General features: G+C 38.9%; 1 protein-coding gene across 2 annotated transcripts in view; it reads right to left on the bottom strand.

Moving 5' to 3' along the window:
- Positions 1–2,211: 2,211 nt before the first annotated feature.
- Positions 2,212–21,470, bottom strand: part of Kiaa1324l (KIAA1324 like) — a 164,979-nt gene continuing 145,720 nt past the window's right edge. For both annotated transcript variants that reach the window (XM_005358323.3, XM_026784690.1), the window contains 4 exons: positions 18,674–18,800; positions 16,625–16,803; positions 15,438–15,603; positions 2,212–3,802 (listed from right to left, as the gene is read on the bottom strand). In XM_005358323.3, coding sequence (XP_005358380.1) covers positions 3,743–3,802; positions 15,438–15,603; positions 16,625–16,803; positions 18,674–18,800 — 532 coding nt within the window. In that variant the 3' untranslated portion in view covers positions 2,212–3,742. The remainder of the gene's footprint in view (positions 3,803–15,437; positions 15,604–16,624; positions 16,804–18,673; positions 18,801–21,470) is intronic.

The following is a 21,470-nucleotide window of genomic DNA, read 5'->3' as shown; positions in this document are numbered from 1 at the left end:
AGAAGAAGAGGAGGAGGAGGAGGAGGAGGAGGAGGAGGAGGAGGAGGACGAGGACGAGGACGAGGACGAGGACGAGGACGAGGAGGACGAGGAGGAGGGGAAGGGGAAGAGGAAGAGGAAGAGGAAGAGGAAGAGGAAGAGGAAGAGGAAGAAGAAGAAGAAGAAGAAGAAGAAGAAGAAGAAGAAGAAGAGGAAGAGGAAGAGGAAGAGGAAGAGGAAGAGGAAGAGGAAGAAGAAGAAGAAGAAGAAGAAGAAGAAGAAGAAGAAGAAGAAGAAGAAGAAGAAGAAGAAAAAGAAGAAGAAGAAGAAGAAGGCGGCTGTGGGGGTAGGGCTGAAAAAAGCCACAAAGGCAGATTTGAAGTACACCCCTGAGGCAAAGGTACGCACCCAAGGGTGAGGCAATTACCCAGCCTGCTCCGCAACAGCAGGAGGCTTGGATTTACATAATTCTTACTGGTTCACTCCTTTATTTGAAATGCAGCTAGTAGATTTTTGGAAATCAGTTAATTGACCTAAAGGAAATAGTACCCAATATACTCCAATTTCATCAAAACCCATAAGCTATTTTCAAAGGAGCCTCCTTCCAGAACTTATTAAAATAAAGAAAAATTCAGCTAACCAAGGTCTTAATAGATACTTCATTCAAAGAAACTGGAGGTGTTTGCTGAACCAACCATCATTAAAGAAAAGCCAAATACAAATTTTAGTTAAAGCAGGATCTAGTAAACGGGTGAGCATTAAGGTTCTTGAACACGTGCCATAACTAAAGCAGGGAAGCCTCCCCAACATCTCATGAATCCATGCTATTTTGTATGTCAACATCCCATCCTCAGAAGATATCGCCTACCTATCAATATGAGAACATAAAACGAGCAACACCCCCCACACTAACCAAGCAACTGGTTTTCATGGGGAAAATAGAAACACATTAGCCTCTCATTAGGAATGACCCTGAGCCATAGGAAACACTGTTACCAAAAGACATCAAATGACGCTGGCCAAACCGACTGCTATCCACCACCTGAGAACCCAGATGGCAAATCACCAGACTCAAGTAATTGTTCCACGGTACTGACTGAAACCATCCTTTTGGGGGTATAATAAAGACAAAAGTCTACACAAAAGTACTATGAAATGTTTTTAATCCTAAGAAGGATATGATTATTAGTAACCAAAGAGGGAAAAGGTCAATAACAATAAAATTCAGTCTTTTAAAGCAAGTGAATATATATCAAATTGTTCTACATTGTTAAATGGCATAATAGAACTTATTCATAGAAGACATGTTCTCATCCAGTGGGAAATTGACTTTAAAATGATGTCTTGGCACAGTGCTCAGAGTTGTTATAGGCAACAGTTGACTTAATGCTTAAGTACTTAAGTATTTGAGGCTCCAAAGTATGCCTTTTAGAAAAAACAAATCATGTATGTTTCTAGCACTCGTAGTAATGGGGGGAGCACATGCCAACTGAAAGTCATAGAAATATAATAATTTGCTTATACCTTTCAACATTTCACTGGGCTTACCAAAGGCCGCACATAAAACTATGCAGAGTTGTAGCGCTAAAATTGGTCTATATATTCCCCCAATAATATTCTCTCTGTCATCGTTCTTCAGCTCTTAGAATAAAATGACAAGCCAAGAGAATCCAAAGGTGGGACTGAGCTGACAAAAATCTGTTTAATATCTAAAGATAGAAATAAAATAATAACTTCTTCGATATCAACCGCACTTTCAGAGAGTTCATTAAAATTTAAGGCATTTTCGACATGTCGGCAATTTTAGTCCAGTGACAAGCAAAGAAAGAACTACCTGGGAGAAAATCCCAATTATCTCCATGGCTTGGAACATGCATGTTATTATCCCTATGGCTTGAAACACGCATGTTGGCACAGCGGAAGATGGTACCAGTGACGGTGACAGAGTTCTCTGCCTCTGTCCAGTGTGCACATTTTCACCAGCTTCCTTTGAAAGACATTTCAAGTGTATTTCCACTCTTAGGATTAAATTTCGATTATGAAAGGGAAAAAATGCCAATATTTTGATAGTGGGACAAAAATGAACGGAGTCAAATAATTTCTTATCCAGAAGAATATCCAAGAAATATGCTAAATAACATTCTCCTCAATAGTAGACAAACAATACAACATCATCTACTTCTATATTTAATAGTAGACACACACATACACACACACACACACACACCATTCTTTTAGTGATGGCAAAAGGGTCTAGTGTTTTACCCACTGACCAATAAGCACAATTATTCATTTATTCATTTTGTCTCATTTTTCACAAAAATAAGACTACATTACCCATGGAATCAAACATTACAAGTCACCAAAACACCTCGAGCAAAAACATAGTTAAAACCTTACCCGTGGGCTTTGCCTCCTTCATCCAATTGAAAATCTTTTTAAATTTTTGGATTAAAATCTGTAAATAGTATGGCTTACTGGAAACAAGGTAGAACATCTTAGACCAGCAATGGGCAAGATACTCTCCTCCTTCCCAGTGCTAAAAGTTTACACAAAATTGATCAAATTCACTGCCAACCTTTTTCCAAAAATAATATCCAAGTCACACTAATACTCATAATCCATCATAAGAAATACCACAACTTTCTAGGTTGCTTTTGAACAGGAACAATACACACTTCATAACTGCTAAGAAGATTCTTACTATGAATACAAAGATATGCAGTTTTCGAATATTGAATTTCTTCCTTATTGGCTTAAAAATAAAATCTTCCAAGCAATTCATAATTTTCAAAGTCTTGTAGCAAAGGAAACTTGTAACTAAAGTTCTGGGGTCCGCCTTCTGTGAAGAAGAAGCCCCATTGACATTTGTGGACACTTTGAGCTGCCCAATCAAGCACAATTATCTGTCCTGGAGACAAGCCATCCTCCTCTTCCTTCTGTCTGTGCAGGCTCTGATAAACAAGGTATTCTACTGCTTTATTACTCAACAACATTCAAACTGCTTTAAGCCCTCTAACTCCTGATCATGCCAGACTGCTTGAATTAATGACATGTTGAGGTTTCTCTTTGGATTTTATTACCTCTCCCTTAAGATTCCTTCACGCAATTAGTTAAATTCTTCATACAAGTTCCTACAAAGGTGGAATTTTGAAAGCAACAATCAGCTTTGATAACCCAGGTAAAAATCTTCACAAAATATTACTGATATCCTAGACTTTTGAAGTCAAGAGAAAATATCTTATGAAAATTTATTGTCTTTCATAGTTTAATAGAAAAGATGTTTTCAAGTCTTGGAGAAATAAAGAGAAAATAATTATAACATAAAAGGTTTTTTTTTTCAAATCTTCCCCAAATTACAAGACCAAGACATACATAGGAACACAAGACATATGCTTATGTCTGCCTTCCAACACATATTTTTTTATGTAGACATTATAAAGAATTAAAGTTACCCAGTAATTATATGGCATGCATCAGCAGTACATTGGTGGGCTTGAACTTGGATTTTAGTTATGTGTATATACAGCTAAATCTCTTCCTGAGTTAAGCTTCATCTTCAGTGAGACCCAGAACATGTCTTCTGTAGTTCAACAAAGTATGTGACGATTTATAAGGCAATCAGCATGTCTGCCTCCTCCTCTCTGTGGCACAGCCCTTCTGTGACATCACAGACATGACAGGTATCAGGACAAGTCCTAAGAGGGGTCCTGAAAGATTAGGTGTCCTCGCTCATCAGTCTGAAAGCAGAAGCACTGTCTCTTCATATATTGGGGCATCTTGAGGACTTCAGCTGAACAGATTCAAAGTGGTCATCTTTTTCCTAAGGGGGAAAACATAATAAAATCAGCCCACTGAAATGCCATAACGAAAGTTCCCCCAAACTCCCTTAACCTATGAACCTGCCACTTACAATTAGGGTTTTACATTAAAAGTAGGTAGAAAATACAACAAACAGCAAATCTACCCTGAAGGACAATTTTGATGCCCAAGTGATAAGACAGACAACTCCAAAATAGAGGCAAAGACAAGATGGAGCAGATATCAGAAGATGCAGCTGTGACTTCTCTGAAGAAGGAAACCACCAAGACTTCCTGAGGACACTCTCGACCTTGGTATGAAATCAGTGACATTGACGTGCTAAGTGTAGGCAAAGCGGAACTGGCAGTCATAGGTGATGACACAGATTGAATAGTAAGAAAAGTAACAGCCAAAATGAGTTATGTTGATTTCTATGTCTTAGGGGAACCTTTTGTGAATGTGCATCAGAGAAATCATATAAGGTAAGAGACCAAATGTCTAATTCAAACATGCTATTGCTGGTGTATATAATACTCTCACAGAGGAGACTAGTCTTTAATGTGGCGGAAGAGAAATAGGAGGTTGAATATTTATGGATGTTTTAATCATTAAATATAGAATAAGGCTGTTTTAAGTCTTGTGGAATAAGAAGAAGCTCTTTTAAAACAAAACAACAAAGCCAGCCAGGGTTAGGCTAAGCCAGGTGAGGCTCAACTGGGTAAAAAGACTGGCACCAAGCCAAGCAGCCTGTGTTCAATCCCCAGAAACCACATATGGAAGGAAATGAAGGAATGCTATTTGTCTTCTGACCTACACACACACACACGCTATGACACCTGCATAAATAAATAAAATTTACAAAAGAACATATGGATTGAGGTGTAACTCAGTCATGTGCCCCCCCTCCTAGCATATATGGAGCACTAAATTCCTCTCCTTAGTTTGAAGGGAAACAAGAAGGGAAGGAGAAAGGAGAAAGTGAGAGGAAGGGGGAAGAAAGGAAAGAGGGATGGGGAGAGGGAACGGAAGGCAATCGGCTATCAAGTCCCAGCTGAAAATAGAAGTGTGATAAAAATTAGTGTTCTATGAGAAAATGATGGGGAGCAGACAACGACGAGCTGGCAGAAAGGACCTTGCCTTTGGTTTTACCTGAATAATACCCAGTGTATTTCAATCACAGTCCACATTGGAACCCACTACTTTCCCCTGCTTTTCTGGGATGATGAGCCTCCGAGAGAGTGGGCTAAAGTCCTCAGTACTTTTGGACTAATTCTTGGACTAACTCCTTAATAGCCTGCCTGCAGTTTCATGTTTGTCTTTAGAATAACTATGAATAGTTTGAATTTATTAAGACTTCACAGCATTGAAGGACAGGGCTACACTTTAGGGATGCACCTGCGTATAAAGCTCATGGCATGTTAAATGTTTAGAATATCAGAAATGACCTATAAAGGAAACCTGAGATTCTGTGGTCTTTTCTTGAGAAGATGTAATTCAACGTGGTCATAAGGGAAATGGAGGCATGTACCTGTCTATCCTCAGGGTGATATTTAAATTCAAATGCTTAGATAGGGATCATAATGTGACATTCCTTTCAGTCCAACAGAATTCTGCTTTTAATGCTGATTTAGTAAGATGCATATCCTTGTCTATGTGTGTATGCAATACATACAGGTCTATATAATTATAGTCTCTAACTAGACTATAAATACATAGAGGTCTATATAATTACTTAAATAGCACCACTCGTGAAGTGAGACTTCCCAGTGGTAGGAAGCAGATGTCTTCCTCTGTGAACATCTAGGACTCAAGACAAGCCTATCACATAGGTGAATTGTTAAGGGGCAGGTATGAAAATAAATTGACGTATGCCTATATGACTGTGCCTCAATACTTGGGAGCCACAGAAGGATCAAGGCTGCATAGTGAGACTCTGCCTCTAAAATAAATGCACTGAGATATCGCAGTAGAGAAGAACAAACAGGAGGCTGGAGTTTGGGAAATACCGACTTCTTAGTTCTAGCACCTATTAGACAAATCAGGATCCGCCCTATAAGGATGCCACACAGGACTGGCATCAAGGCCTGGACTCAAGAATCTACACAAGGCTTAGGAAGCTTTTCCTCACCACCCTAAGATGCCTCTCCTACTCTGTTCCCTCTCCTCTGTGCTGAGAGACCCTACTTCTACTCTCCTGACACTGGATAACCAATCATGTGCACATGCATGATACGTCGCCATAATGTCTATGGTTAGAAATAACGGTGAAGTTATCACAGTCCCTCAGAGAAGAAGAGTATCTTATAAATGACTACAGAATAAACAGATTCTAAAAACCCACAAAAACGTAACTACAGCTTTCTTTTAACTGCTGAGCAAAGTCAAGGAAAATTAACAAGCATCCAGATGCAGTACAGAACTAGGAAAAGACCGAGGAAGTTATGACCTTTAGAATATAAGACAAAGCAAAGAGATACAAACATATAGCTCTGCTCGTTCAAATCATGCACACCCATTTTTAAATGGTAAACACAAGATTTGATGTACAAGGTAGCTCTCTCCAAACACTAGAAATAGCACTAGTGTCCACTCACAAGGTGTATCCAGATAATACTGCAGCACTCGTGAATAAAAAGAATTCTATTCCTGATTGAAACAGCATGTATGAATCTCACAAACCTCCTTTGGAGTAAAAGAAGAATTTGCATAAAGTATGACACACTGTATGATGTGATTAGACAACGCTCTGAAACACATAAAACTAATCTATGGTTTAAAACATCACCATAGCAATTGCCTTTGGGAGATGAGAGGCTGATTCCATGCAAAAAGACTGGAGGTCACTTTCAGGATGAAACTAGTGTGCTAGATTGTCAATAAAATTTGTAGCATACACCTTTCTCAGAATTCATCAAATTATGTGATAGTCACAATGCATGTCATTCCCTTAGAATGACCTTAAGATATATATTCTGAACTGTTTAGGGATGAGGCTTGTTGATGTATGTAACTTAAGTTAAAACACAATATAAAAAGACACTGATTAAAATTTAGAGAGATGGGCAGATATGCAACAAAGTAAATATATTAAAATGTAGGTGGTAGGTTAATGGTCTTATCATTATATAATTGTTTTATATTGTCTACAATAGTTCAATTTTTATTTTAAAAAGTAGAAATAATGAAAAAGCAAAACACACAGAAACAAATCCTCTGACATAACTGGCAAATATTTTTTCCCAATATGTCCGAGGCAGTCTCTTCACTGTGAGGGAACACTTCCTGTGCTGTGTATGAGCTTTTTAATGTGATCCTGTTGATCCTTGAAATTATTTCCTCTGCTACCAGAGTCCCTGCAGAAAGTCCTGTCTCTGCCTATGCCCCGCCTACATCCTGAAGAGTATTTTTTATATAGTTCCATCCTGCAGTTTCAAAGCTTCAATTTCTATATTAAAGTCTTTGATACACTGTGTGTGTGTGTGTGTGTGTGTGTGTGTGTGTGTGTGTGTGCGCGCACGCGCGTGCGTGGGCAGGGTGAGGAACAGGACTCTCGTTTCTTTGTCCTGCATGTGGATGCTCAGCTTATCCAAATCCAATGTTGAAGTGGGTGTCTTTGCAATTCATGTTTTGTCACTTTTGTCAAAACTTAATTGGCTGTCACTGTGTGCTTATTTTTAAGTCCTATACTATATTTCATTGGTCTACTTGTTTGTCTTTGTGCCAGTACCACACAGTTTTTGTTACCGTCCCTTCATTATATAATTTAAGATCAGATATTTCCCAAGTGTTCTTTCTGCTTAAAATCGATCGCTTTGGCTATGCAGTGTCTTCTGTGCTTCTATGTGAACACCTGGAGCCTTTTAAAGCGCTGCAGAAATTAAACACCAAAATCATCAGATTAATAAATAGACTGAAAGATAACACAAATATCCAATTAGTATTTTTTAAATGTGTTCATCATTCTCACCCAGCAGGAAAATACAAATTAAAACTGCTCGGAGATTCTAGTTCACCCCATCAGAACTGCCGCCAAGATAACAAGTGCTAACAAATTCTGGCAAAAACTCTGAGAAGAAGGAAACCCTTAGACATTGCTGGTAGGAATATAAAGTGGTAGCGCCCTCGTGGAGATTAATATAAAGGTTTCTCAAAAACTGAAGAACGGAACCATCATATGATCCACATTTATCTCTCCTGGCTATCTACTCAGATAACAGGGATGCTTCTAAACCCATATTTATTATTAATGATGGGAAGGAAATGGAACCAGCTTAGATGCCCTTAAACATATGAAAAGATAAAGTAATTGTGATTATATACATTACAGGACTTTATTTAGCCAAGAGGAAAAGTACAGTTACGGCATTTGCAGGAGAGAAAAACTAGATGAAACTCTGCATCATTGTGCTGTGTGATTTAAGCCAGTTTAGGAAGGACAAAAACTGCATGTTTCTCTTCGATGTGCATATCTGGGTGGGTGGGGGTAGGTGGGAAACTAGACAGGGGCCCCAGATGGGAGGAGTAGATCTCTAAAAAGGTGGGGGGAGGGATAGTAGTAGAATCCACGTGCTATGAAGGAGGGGTGCTTCAGTAAGTGAAGGGTGAAGGGAAATGAACACGAGTGGGTTAGAGGGATCGGGGAGGGTGGCGAGGGAGGGAAACCAATTCAGATGTGTAACATATGTGTGTGAAATGTCAGAATGAATCACATTCCCTTGTATGTTGATTATTGAAAACAATAAATTTTTAAAAGTGGACAAAAGATCACACGGACTGAAATTGTTACATTAAAATGCATATTCTGAACTCTCTCATGGAGTACCTCTGTGGACCTCTTATTTTCTGTGACTCTTTCTAAGAACCTTTGCCATCTTTCCATGTTCTGACTCCAGTATAATAGAGCAGGGGGGCTTAACTTATTCTCCTCCTGAACAATTCCAGGTACTCTTTAAGATATGGCTTAAGCACCATTTTCCCTTTCATGTCCCCTGGCACGTAAATGTTCCTTCCCTGGAAAATACCGCCCAATCAAGACAAACCTGGTATATGAAGGTTACTCTTGGCTTCATGAAAAAGACATAGATTATCTTTTATTCTAAACAGTCTTCTCAAATATGTTAATAAAACTCAAATCCTCGGATGATAGAGATGGCACCTTCTTCCAGAACAAAGGATAAGCCTGCTTACAGACCTGAAAGCTCAAAACAGAGCAATCAGGAAGCACACTATTATAAAATTTCTCAAGACAGGGGTTACTCTTCCATAACACAATATACCGTATATGCAGGCATCTTTCTAACCTTTTCCCCCTGCAGTAGGTGAAGATCAAACAAACAGAACACATCAGGCTGCCATTCCTAATGTGGATGACAATAGACTGTGTTCTGTCTCGGACATGGGAGACTCAAGCCTTCTAAAGAATATGAAACCATGGTAGACTCACATGTTGGCTTGCAAGTACAGTGACATTTCAAAACCATTAGAATTCTTCACTCCTTTGCTAATAAACACATAAAAATGATGGGGACATGGTTCTGTAAATAAGGCAGGATTCAACAAGCTTCAAATGTTGATCAACATGAATTTGATAAAAAATTAATTTCTGAGATTCCATAAAGTTTGCAGCAAACATATGGACCAAATACCCAAAGCATAAGGGGTCTACATTTTACTGCCTGATAATGAAAAGCAACAGGTGGAGAAGTGGGAAGTAAACTACGGGGTTTACAGCCTAGCTCCTGAACAGTGTCTGATATTGATTCTCCTCTGAGCAGACGGTCTTCCTTACAAGCCAGGCTGTTAGCTTCAGATATAGGTCCTGGAAGAACAAACACCAAACTTGATGCTAGTAAGAAAGAAGGATTTATTTTCTTTCAGATAAAAATTACAAAGACAAGTATCTATCCTCAGCACTAAAGGGGGCATGTGAGAAGTGGGCTGAAGCCTGGAGAATTTTAGAATTCTGGCTAATGTTGGAGATATTGCAGAACTCAATGTCAGGAAATGCAACAGCTTGGCCATCTTAATTTTCAAAACATTGAACTCTACCAAGCTTTATCAATTACTTTATGCCACTGTGACCAACAACTTGAGAGAAATAATTCAAGGGAAAGATTGTTTTTGTTCCTAGTTTTGGAGGGATTGATCAGTCCGATGAGGGGGGCATGGCAGAAGAACCTACATTCTAGCAGATGGAAAGCAAAGGAAATACATATAAGAAGGAGCCACAGCAAGATAAAGACCCCCCCCCAAGACACGCCCACCAGGGACCTGCTTCCTCTAACAAAGGCCTACCTCCTAATTATATGATTGATAAGGACTGGCCCATTAAAGGAGTATTAATAATACAATCATCTCTTAAAACATCCTCAAAGGCATACTGAGAAGTGTGTTCTACTAATGTCTTAGGCCTTTGACAAGACAGCCACGCTAACTTCAGGCCAATTAATACCTGTTTCGTTGGTAAAGTGCTTGCTTTGAAGGCACATGGACCTACAATGAGTACCCAAAGCCCACATGAAAACAACATAGATTGGTAGGCTCTTAAAATCCCAACCCCAGGGAGATAAAACAGGCAAATTTTTGGAACTTGCTGCCAGCCACTGTAACCTGCTGAGTGAGGTTCAGGCCAATGACAGTTCCTGTCCTAAAAAACCATGTGCACTGTCCCTGAGGAATGGCATTGAGGCCAGACCTTTGAGGAGTGACCTCTGGCCCCTAGACACATGCAAACACATATACATGCTCACTTCCCGCCCCCCCCACACATACCTCCACATGCATAAGCAGCCACATCAATAAGCATGCACACACACAAATTTAATTAAATAAAATTAAATAAATGCTAATAGAAAAAATGCCTCAAGTTTTCGTGCATTTCCTGACCAACAATACAGAGCATTGGTTTTCTCTGGGAAATTTTCCCAAATATAAATTCCCACAAGCACCTATTGTAAGGAATTGACCAGTATTTAGGCTTTCCTTTAGCTCCAAGATAGATTTAGAAGGCATAAGGAGATCACTGTATTCTAAGAAATTGACCAAATAGAATCCAAAAATAATAGTTATTGTCAACTATAACATAGAAATTTCCTCTATCCTTTATGTTAAACCCAAGCATTAACTAAATGAAAGAAAAAAATACCCTAGATTAATACCCGATTCTTGAATGGGAGGAGGGACTCCAAGTATATAAGCTAAGTTCTAATCAACAAAGGACAGAAAATCTGTGGCCTCACACAGAAAGCCATTGTGATATGGCCTGCGACTCAAAGGGCCCCAAAGCTAAACCAGATGATGTCAGTAAAGACTACCTTGCTATTCAGGATGACTTGGGATGAATAAAAACTACCATTGGACAATGAGCAATAGCTGAGCTGACTACATACAAGACAGATGCAAAGTCCATTTGCTCTCAGGCATTCTTCCTCTTTACTTTTAATCTCCATACACCCTGTCACTGGCTGTTAAGGAAGATGATGATTAGTAGAGAAACTAAGATTCCCTGTCACCAGGAGGAACTGAAGAGCACACACATCACTGGAGTGTGTTACAGAGCCTGGTAGCAAGGTTTCCAACATGACTGTGCAGGATGCACTCACCTCAAGTTAATAACCTTTCTGGACCTGTGACTTGAGCCAAGGAGAGAGCAGAATGTCTTGTTGTATTGTCATGACCCTCCACCAAGAGGTGAATAATCCAATCCCCTATTGTATACACTGCTAACTATATCTCCCTGTAACAGCCCACATCGATGAAAACGGGGCACACGTTAGGGCTCCCTGGCCCTCTCGAACTTGGATTTTAGAGAATGAATCTGAGTAACAGCTGATGGTGAGTAAAACAGGTGGCGATATAGCTACAGAACTAGGGCACTGGCAAGGAAGAGACATAACACAACTAATGGAAATAGAACTAATAGAAAGACACCTCCTAGATGCTGAGAGGCGAAGAAGTAACACTATTGAGCACCGTCAGTGCCATTCTGTCACAAAAACACCCTGGTGTGGCTCTCACAAAATGGCACAATACCTCATATGACTTCCTGGTTGGCATATCCACTACAATGTCCACTCACAATTTTCTGGCCATTCCTTTCAGACTTACTGAAAAATCTCTCATATGAAGTGGCAGATGACCCCAGCTCCTGTCCCAATACTAACCTACACCACTGTTCCCATAGACACCACTCAGCCATCACATGGGTCCATAAACGCCACCCATTTGGGGTACAGACAAATAAAAAGATTGAATTGACTGTCCATCCTGGAAAGGGAGGGATACAGTTATTTGGGATGGGTTGACACCGCTAAATTTTATTGGCCATCAGAGGGGCTCCTTTCAAGGCACAGTGAGCTTGTGTTTCCTGACTAATGTGGGTCTTTCCTGGTGTCTCCAAGAACTGTGACTAATAATAAATTCCAAGACACCCTGCACATAACCAACTATAGTGTAGAAACCAGAAATTAACTCACTTGTCTCCTAGAAACATGGTGACTTTTACCTTTAGGAATAGTCCTAAAAATTGTTCGATTTTATGGAAACATTCCAAATAGATCATGCAGGCTCCAGAGAACTATAAGAAGCTTTTTAAATGAGTAAATAACCTATTTGCCACTCACACTCATCCTGTCTAGTCATTTAGTTAGTAAAGGCGCTACAGGTTTGTCTCCATTTTCAACTAGGTGACCCATGTCTAAGGACATTCAAATTAATAGCAACTAATTCTCTCTACATTATCAAAAACAGTATAACTATCCTATAATTCATCCTAGAGGGCAAATAGTTGTATAGTCATTAATACATCCTGTAGTAGATTATCTTGATGGATTGCCATATCTTAGATTAAAATGATAATTTCCATTGAGGTGCACACATTGCTCACAGAGCCCATGTAGAAAACAGTGGGAAATACATTAGGTCTCTATGTTATTGTTTGGCATGGAGGGGGAAATTCTTGACCCTATTCTACTTGAATCTTATGGCAGAAACATCTTTCTGTCAGTGAAAAGGTGTCTGGCTGAGTAGAAATGCAAAGACAAGAAAGATATTTCCTGCTCTAAAGTAGAACCTAATGGCTTATGACATGTTTATGGTTAGCTAAGTATGTCTGAGATTGGCATATGGTTAAGGATAATGATGCAAAGTAGCCTCGTCTTGCTGCTTAATACCCTATTGACACAGCTTCATTTCAATGATGCATGGAAAATATGGACAAGGTTTCATCCTTCCCTCAGGCAGTCCCTAGCAGAGTGGTGGATGGAACTTACTGAAAAGTCATCAGAAGCCATGATGACAGAGAAATGGAGCTTAGATGTGACTATGAGATAACTCTCTGTGGTCTTCTTAGACTTCTGCACGCTCTACCAAGAAAACACTGGTTTTGTTTTTGTTTCATACTATATTTTCAAGAATTGAAATGAAGGTGACAGAAAATCATTACATCAGTGTGTGAACCTATCAAACAACAACCTAAAAATTTAGGGAAGCATTTTGTATAGAAGGCAGTCTTTAAGGTTAAAGCATTTTCTTCTACAGCAAATACCAGGCGTGTCTACTTGTCTTGGAAATGGCTTCTCCTTCTGAAGCCAGTGACAGCATCTTATCTGCCCAGGACAAGGAAGAACAAAGGACTGACGTACTTCCTGCTCGTGCTAAATGAAACTGACACTTAGAAATGTATGCCTGGAAATATAAACATGCTATCATTTCCTCTGCACATGACTGTGGGAACTGGGAACTGGTATAGGTCCTCTTCCTCTGTCCAGTGTATCTCTGCAAATTCTAGACTGTCTTTGGTCTTCTGTCTTCTAAAGCATACATGGAACTGTGGAAGGCTCACTTATTCACTAGCAAATGTGGCAAAACTGTCATTTTTGACCATCGCTATATTTTTGTTATTCCACAGCAATCACATCCTCCATAAAAATCCCAACTTAATAACAGAAAAAAACCTGCAATAGAAATGTAATTTATTTATTTTCTTTTTAAATGATTTCCTATATTTATATACCTAAACTAGGAGAGCCTACCAACATATTTTATTTCTTTTTTTATTTTTATGTGTCTTTGTGTCCATTCAGGCTTGCATATGTGTGGGCCCACATGTGGAGCAGACTTGCATAGAGATCCAAGGTTGACATCAGAAATTATCCTGATGGCTCTTTTATCTTACTCAATGAGGCAGGGTCTTGCTATCAAACCTAGAGCTCACAGACACGGCTCACCTTACTAGGCAGTCTGCTCAGGGGATCCATCTCTACAACCTAAGGTTATAGAACAGATGGACCACACACCCATCTGGCATTCACATGTCTTCTAGAGATGCAAACTCTAGTTCTTTGCCTCACTGTAAGTGCTTTAACCATTAGGCCATCATTCCAAACGATAGTCATCATTTGTCTATTGGTTAGAAACAATCTGAAAAGCACTTTCATCTTTATTTTTCATTTTTTTATATAATTTTCATTATAATAATTTCATTATTCATTTTTTGAGTGGGTAAGCCCGAAATTCTTATCTCCTATCTCAATAGTGAAGAATGTCAAAGGAATGTGATTTCAAAAAGTATTCAAGGTTTCATATATACAGCTGTGACTATAAAGCCAATAACATGACGACATCCAACATGACACCATAAACATTTTCCCAGTTATGCAATTTTTTATAGAAAGACAATCATAAAATAAACACAAAGTATAGGTAAATATAAGATCTTTTATTAACCAAACTTTGTTTTTAAGATTATAAAATAATACATGATCTTTGTGAAAACTTGAGAATTACTAAAACGTTTTACTTAAATATTCTCATTAGATTCCAATTCCCCAGAGCAGTAACTGCTAATTTCTTATTATGCAAATAATGGCATACATATTTATCGTATAGAAATATTATGTTTATTATATACTTATTGTCCTATCAGCAAACAAAGATATCTCAATTGATTATTTTAATTTTAATTATTGAGATAATAATATAGCCATATCATTTGCTCCTCCCCTTGCTTCCCTCTAAATGGACCCATGCACAGCTACTCACTCTCTAAAATCATGGCTCCTAATTGTCATTAATCATTGTTATATATATGTACATATATTCCTAAAAGTAGCCCATTCAGTCTGTACAGTGTTACTCATATTTAAGTTTTCAGGGCTGACCATTTGGTCTCAGATCACCAATTGGTATCCTCTTTCCTAAGAAAGATTTTTTTGTCCCATTCTCTGCTTTTCTTGGTTGTCTGTAGTTCTTTGTCAATTAAAAATATTCAATGATTTTACTATAATTTCAATTATTTAAAACAATTTTTAAATTTAAATAGATTTTGATCGTATTCTTTCTTCCCCTTCGTCCTTCCAAATCATCTCCCCCTCCTGCCCCACCCAATTTCAAGTGCTTTATCAAAACACAAACATCGTATTGAATCATTTTGATGTAGAATAACTTCTCAACTAACTCTCATGGAGGCTGTGCAGGTTGTTTCTACTTTGTAGAAACTCATAACTACTGCGTTCAGTTATTAACCTAATATAATAAACTTCCAGAAGCGCTGCTGTCGAGAGAGTACTGTGAAGGATAAACGCACTGAATAGCGTTAGGTCAGAATGGCCCCTGGTTTACAAGTGCTCAGTAAGTCCAGGCTAAACGTCGGTTCTCACCTTCGTGGCCAAAGATTTAAGTTTTCCTAGCAGTGATTGTTTGTTGGAATACACTACATCCTCTTCGTTATCTTCTCCTTCCATGATAGCGCAGCTGTCTGCCGCCGGGAGTTCACACTCCTTTGAGTTAGTCGTCATTACAAGTTTAGAATATTTGTATTCCAGCCTAAGCAGTGATAAATAAATATGTAAATAACAAGCTAGCCATTTATAGTAATAATAAAATCATATTTATTATAAACATTCATATAGTGGCTTCTAAAATACTCCTGATAGTAACATATAGTTTCTCCAATAGCAAATTCCCCTCATCTGTGACTGTAGCTTTAAATGTTCTCACTTATAAACCAACTACATAAAAGTGTTCCCCGGGATGTCAGAGAATCAGTTCAATACAGTTAATTTTACCACTTATTTTGCATCGACCTTACTATCCAGTTATAAGGTACATTTGTAAAACCAAGAAAAGCCTTGAGGTCAGAATGCATTTCCTTGATGTATTAATATGTCAATACCAATTCGCTACCACAGCTTCTAAAGTTTAGATCATAAAGATGAGAATGTCGTGCAGATGATTTGCTTTCTACTGCATCTCTATTTACTTTGTACTTTTGCTCTTTACTTGTGACTTTAGATGCTAGAATTATTGCTAGAAATTAGAACACAAATCCCCTGTGGCCCCCTAAGCTCTACATCATCCCCAAAGACTCAAGGGGCACATGCAAGGGTTGGACTCGACATCCGGACCCAGCATCTCTAAGACCTAGAATAAACAAAGATGCTATTTGTCCATAGCTCAGTGTGTTTCCTTGAAAAATCTATGTACACGAAAATAAATATGAAAGATGGAAGAAGTCAGATTGTGTCAGAGAGAGAAAAACAGGCCCACCTTCCAGTCTCAGCCCTGTTTCTAACTGGGTAACTTAGAGACTTTTTCATTTTTATAAAATTTATATGACATATGACTAATTCAGTGGTTAGTAATGTTCCATCTACTTTCAATTATCAAAATAAGAATAATTTTTTCTCCCTACTTTTTCAAACGCCTTGTCTACAGCTTCCTCGCCATAAAAAAAAAAGTCTTATGGCACAGAAGGAATGAACAACATACAATAATAAGGTCTAAATTTTCCCAGCATAAGCAGACTTTCCAGGTCTCATAGGCTCATCCCAACGATGTTACTTACTTTTGATTCTTTTTCCAAAAGTAGCATGTTAAAGCCACCAACAAGACAGCTGTGAACGCCCCCGCGCCAGCTCCCACTTTCAGCCAGAAGTCAACTGCTTCACAGGCTGACAGCTTTTTCTCAGGTAAAGCAATCCCTTTAATACACCACTTAGGCTCGTTCCATACATATAACGTTTCCTTTCAAAACAAATAAATGAGATCATAGATGAGATTAGAAGGGAGATGAGGGTTGAACTGTAAAGGCAAGACTTGGTACTGGGTCGACTTATCACATAGAAGAAAGAGTTATGCTAACTCGTGCTCATCATAAGCATAAAGGATATACCCTATTCAGTTAATATTAAAGAATATCTAGGAAGAAAAGAAAGAGATATAGAAAATAAGTAAATAATGAATTAAAATGCAAAACTCAAACAAAGACACGCACTGTCACATTGCAGGGCTCACTATATGCTGAAGAAGCTGAATACAAATCATTCCACTTTTGATACTTTGTTTGGGCTTTTTTTCCTCAAATTTTTATGATTCGAGGGTCATCACTACTTTTACCAACCATTCTTGCCCTCCCAAAGTAGATGATTTAATTCTTAAAGCAATGCCCATGTGCCCTAAGTAGCAAGAGACAATCAACCAGTGAACAATAAAGCAGACACACCGAGTCTGAACACACACTGTAAAAGGTAAAGTGAGAAATGAGAAAGCTCAAACGTGGAGATCAGAGCTCAGGGCTCTTCCTTCCATATCTTAGTATTTTATGACCAGTAGCTCCTTGCATGCTCATTAAAGCCAATGACATGGGACACTATGTTTTATGCCTGGCTCACCACTAAATTTTCTGGTATATGCTGGTTACTTTATCTACACTCCAACAAAGAAATGTTTCACTTTATGGCTTACGTGCAGAGATCCATTTCTACCATCAGTTAGGAACTAATACACAGGAGAAGAGTTTGCTATGAGGAGAGGTTCCGCCCAGGTTGCTCATAAGCTCTTTCAGCATGCTTTCCTCGAAAGGTTATTAGTGACCCTGTGGTTTGAGTCCATGACAACTGTTAACATTCTTATTGAACTCGGCATCAATAAATTACTTTTGAAATGGGTAACATTTTTATAAGAATGAGGAATGGGAAAGGCAGAGGCACACTTAGGCTCACCAGCACCTAAATGTAAGCCAAAGTGTAAACTCCAGCACATGTGAACCTCAGCTGAAGTACATTCTACCCACACCACCCAAAAGGTTTCTGTGAAGCCAATGTATAGAAATGAAAGATATATTCAAAAGATCCATTGTCTAGTGGCTATATTCCAAGCATCTCAAAAACTCAAAATTATAAGGATATGTGTAAGCCCAAAATTCCAAACTATTCTGAATTCAGCAATTCAGATACTGTCAATGAAAGAATGTTAGTGGGGAAAGTTCCGAGTCACTCTGAAACTATTCGTCAGAAAGTCTGGTCCAGGCATCTGATCAGATGTCTCCAGGAGCAGACAGACAGCTGACACAGCAGCTGACAGTTCCTTCTTCCAGCATGAAGGGCGATTTGGAAACAGGATTTAGATAAATTTGGTGATAAATTTGGTATTTCTCTTACTGATAACACTATATCACTTCAAATCTTTATTACTGCCCGGTGTTAGATATGATGCTGAATACATACTTAGAACCCGGTATAGACTTTTAAGATCTCAATTTGATAAGACTCCTTTTCTCACAAGCCATGAAGCCTCTTTTGCTTTTATCAGCTCTGTCTAAAGTACTTACATTCTGTAAGCTATACACACCTGTATTCGAGATACAGGACAGTGGAAGTGTATGCCCAGTAAATACGAAGTGAAACACTGGAAAGAGTAGGGAAGGAAATGGGACTGAAACAGTCCTTAAAAAATAAATGCTTAGAATTTTAAAAGATACACACTGAAGTATTTTTTTGCAATTATCATTTTTGTTCAATTGTGAAGCTTTAACATCCAAAGAAATCTGTTTATTCACAGACATGGAAATAGTGGTTGACATCTGTTTAGGATGCCTGTATAAATTAGACCTTACCTGAAATCCTCTTTTGCAGGCTCCCTCGATTTCATGGAAGTCATGCTCTGTGCACAGAGGGCAAGCCTCTGCACTCTCCCATAGGAAGTAGAATGCACAGCCATCACAGGTGCCAGCTGGACACTTGCTGAAATGTTAAAGAAACAGTAACCTTTTTTAAGGCATTCAGTCCCTCCGATCAACACCGCAGTTCCCAAAGCATACTGAGAAGTGTTGCATTAATGCTGAGGAAACTCTTGCAGAAAACAGAAAATGGCTAAAGGAGCTGAGACCACAGTGATAACCTTTCATGCTAGTATTCTGAGTGGCTGGAACAAAACAGACAAATAATACCGAGGGTGTGAAGGGAAACCCTCATATGTTGCAGACAAGGATGTGAATAGCCCCACTACTTTCAGAGAGTCTCGCATTTCTTCAAACACTCAAACATGAATGTATCATATAATTAGGCAAGTGTCCTCATAGGTATAAACCCAAGGGGGCAAAATATATTCCACACAAAGGCTGATCATGAATGCCCACAGCAACATCACTCATAATGACCAGTAGTGGAAACATCCCAATGTTCAGTGGATGAATGGATAAGTGTAATTGTCTGATGGGCTTCTACTTGGCTGTATAAAGGAATGCAGTAATAATATATGCCACGATTTGGATGAACCTTGAAGATACTATGGTAAGTGGAAAAGAAGTCAGAAATAATTTGAATTACATGTTGCTATCCACATGAAAATCTAGAATAGGGACAGAGAACAGATGATTTGCTGCTTAGGCCTTGAGAGAGGGTTAGTATACAGAAAGATGAGAATCAAAGGGTTCAGAGATTCGTTGGGAAATGATGAAAATAATCTAAAATTAGTTGTGGCCATGACCATATACTTCTATTAAGATTCTGAAGAATTATGTGTGTGTGTGTGTGTGTGTGTGTGTGTGTATGTGTGTTTTCTCTCCTACCATATTGATTTCAAGAATCAAACTCAGCTCCTGATTTGAGCAAGGAACTCAGGACCGCGAGGGGTGCACCCACACACTGAGACAATGGGGATGATCTTTCGGGAACTCACCAAGGCCAGCTGGCCTGGGTCTGAAAAAGCCTGGGATAAAACCGGACTCACTGAACATAGCGGACAATGAGGACTACTGAGAACTCAAGAACAATGGCAATGGGTTTTTGATCCTACTGCACGTACTGGCTTTGTAGGAGCCTAGGCAGTTTGGATGCTCACCTTACTAGACCTGGATGGAGGTGGGAGGTCCTTGGACTTCCCACAGGGCAGGGAACCCTGATGGCTCTTTGGGCTGACAAGGGAGGGGGACTTGATTGGGGGAGGGGGAGGGAAATGGGAGGCAGTGGCGGGGAAGAGACAGAAACCTTTAATAAATAAATAAATAAACACTAATCCACATAATTTTCTAACTAAACATATAAATAAATAATGAATGAATGGACGGATCAGAAAAAAAAAAAAGAATCAAACTCAGATTATCAGGCTTGGCCATCAGAATGGTATCTTTATCCACTGAGCTACCTCACTGGCTCCAAGCTGTTTTCTTTGAAACTTTAGGAGACAGACAGAAGATAGTTAACAAGAGAAAAGGTTCTGGGAATGTTTCTGGAAGTGCGAGCATCTAAACTGGTCTAGAACACTTAGGAGGAGTAAAACAGAAGAAGTAAAGCACTTCCTACCAAAGGGATAGCATGGCATGACAAACAGAAATTCACCTGTCAGTCACTCTTGTGTTAGCACTCAGGGCAAAGCAAAGAGGACAGCCAGGAGACAAAGCCCTAAGCCTCAGATGCCAAGGGGACTATAGTTCCTACTGAAGACAACATTCCTTGGGGAGAGAACTAGAGTATATTACAGCAGGAGAACAAAAATTACTTAAGCTAACAAACTAACCATCCCTGGGTCTCCCCGGACTTACGATGACTTCCAAGGGTGATGATGCAGATAAGGAACACAGTAGACCTGGGGTCGATTGCACAGAGCAACCACAGGCAGAACCTAAGTGAATACTTAACGAATGTCTGCTTTCTGATGTGTGAGCCAACTTCATCATCTTGCTTCTTTTGACTAAGGAACATATAAACAGCATTGGCTCTAAATTAATTTGTTATTGCTGTATATACCCTGACTAAACCAGAATCTATCTGAAAAGATTCTAGTACAAACAGCTACTTTTTATGAATGTGTAAAATCTAGAGACTATTATTCTAATTTGTCTATTTAACTTCTCGTCCCTTTACATTGGTCCATGTGCCTAGAGGTTTTCCCTGCAACTTCCTTCAGACCATTCTAATGCTGCGCAAGGGTCTCCCGAATACCCATTACCCAAAAGATAGTCACAAAACAATAAGGATAAAAACATATGATCCATTTTAAAAGCTTTAACATAAAACTTTATTGGTATATTAACTGTACATATTGATAGGCTTCATAAAGACATTTCAATACAATTATGCACTTTGATCATACCCCCTCATCTTCCATTTTCACCTACTCCCAAATATTCTTTTCATTCCCCTGCTGGTATAACTTCTCCTTTCTTGTCATCCATTTCTATAATCTTTATCTGCATAAAGTTTAGAATCTAGAAATAAGAAAAACATCGAGGGTTTCTGTTTTAATTGGACTTATTTTCCTTTGGATGGTGATGTCCAGTTGTAGCCATTTTCTGCAAACAACTTTATTCTGTTCTTTTTTTTATAAATTTATTTATTTATTGAGGATTTCTGCCTCCTCCCCGCCACCGCCCTCCACCTCCCCCCCCTGCCCACCGATCAAGTCCCTCTCCC

This window comes from Microtus ochrogaster, chromosome 26 (assembly GCF_000317375.1).
Source record: "Microtus ochrogaster isolate Prairie Vole_2 chromosome 26, MicOch1.0, whole genome shotgun sequence".
NCBI classification, from domain to species: Eukaryota; Metazoa; Chordata; class Mammalia; order Rodentia; family Cricetidae; genus Microtus; species Microtus ochrogaster.
The sequence above is the reverse complement of the archived record's forward strand: the minus strand, read 5'-3'. Positions and strand labels throughout refer to the sequence as shown.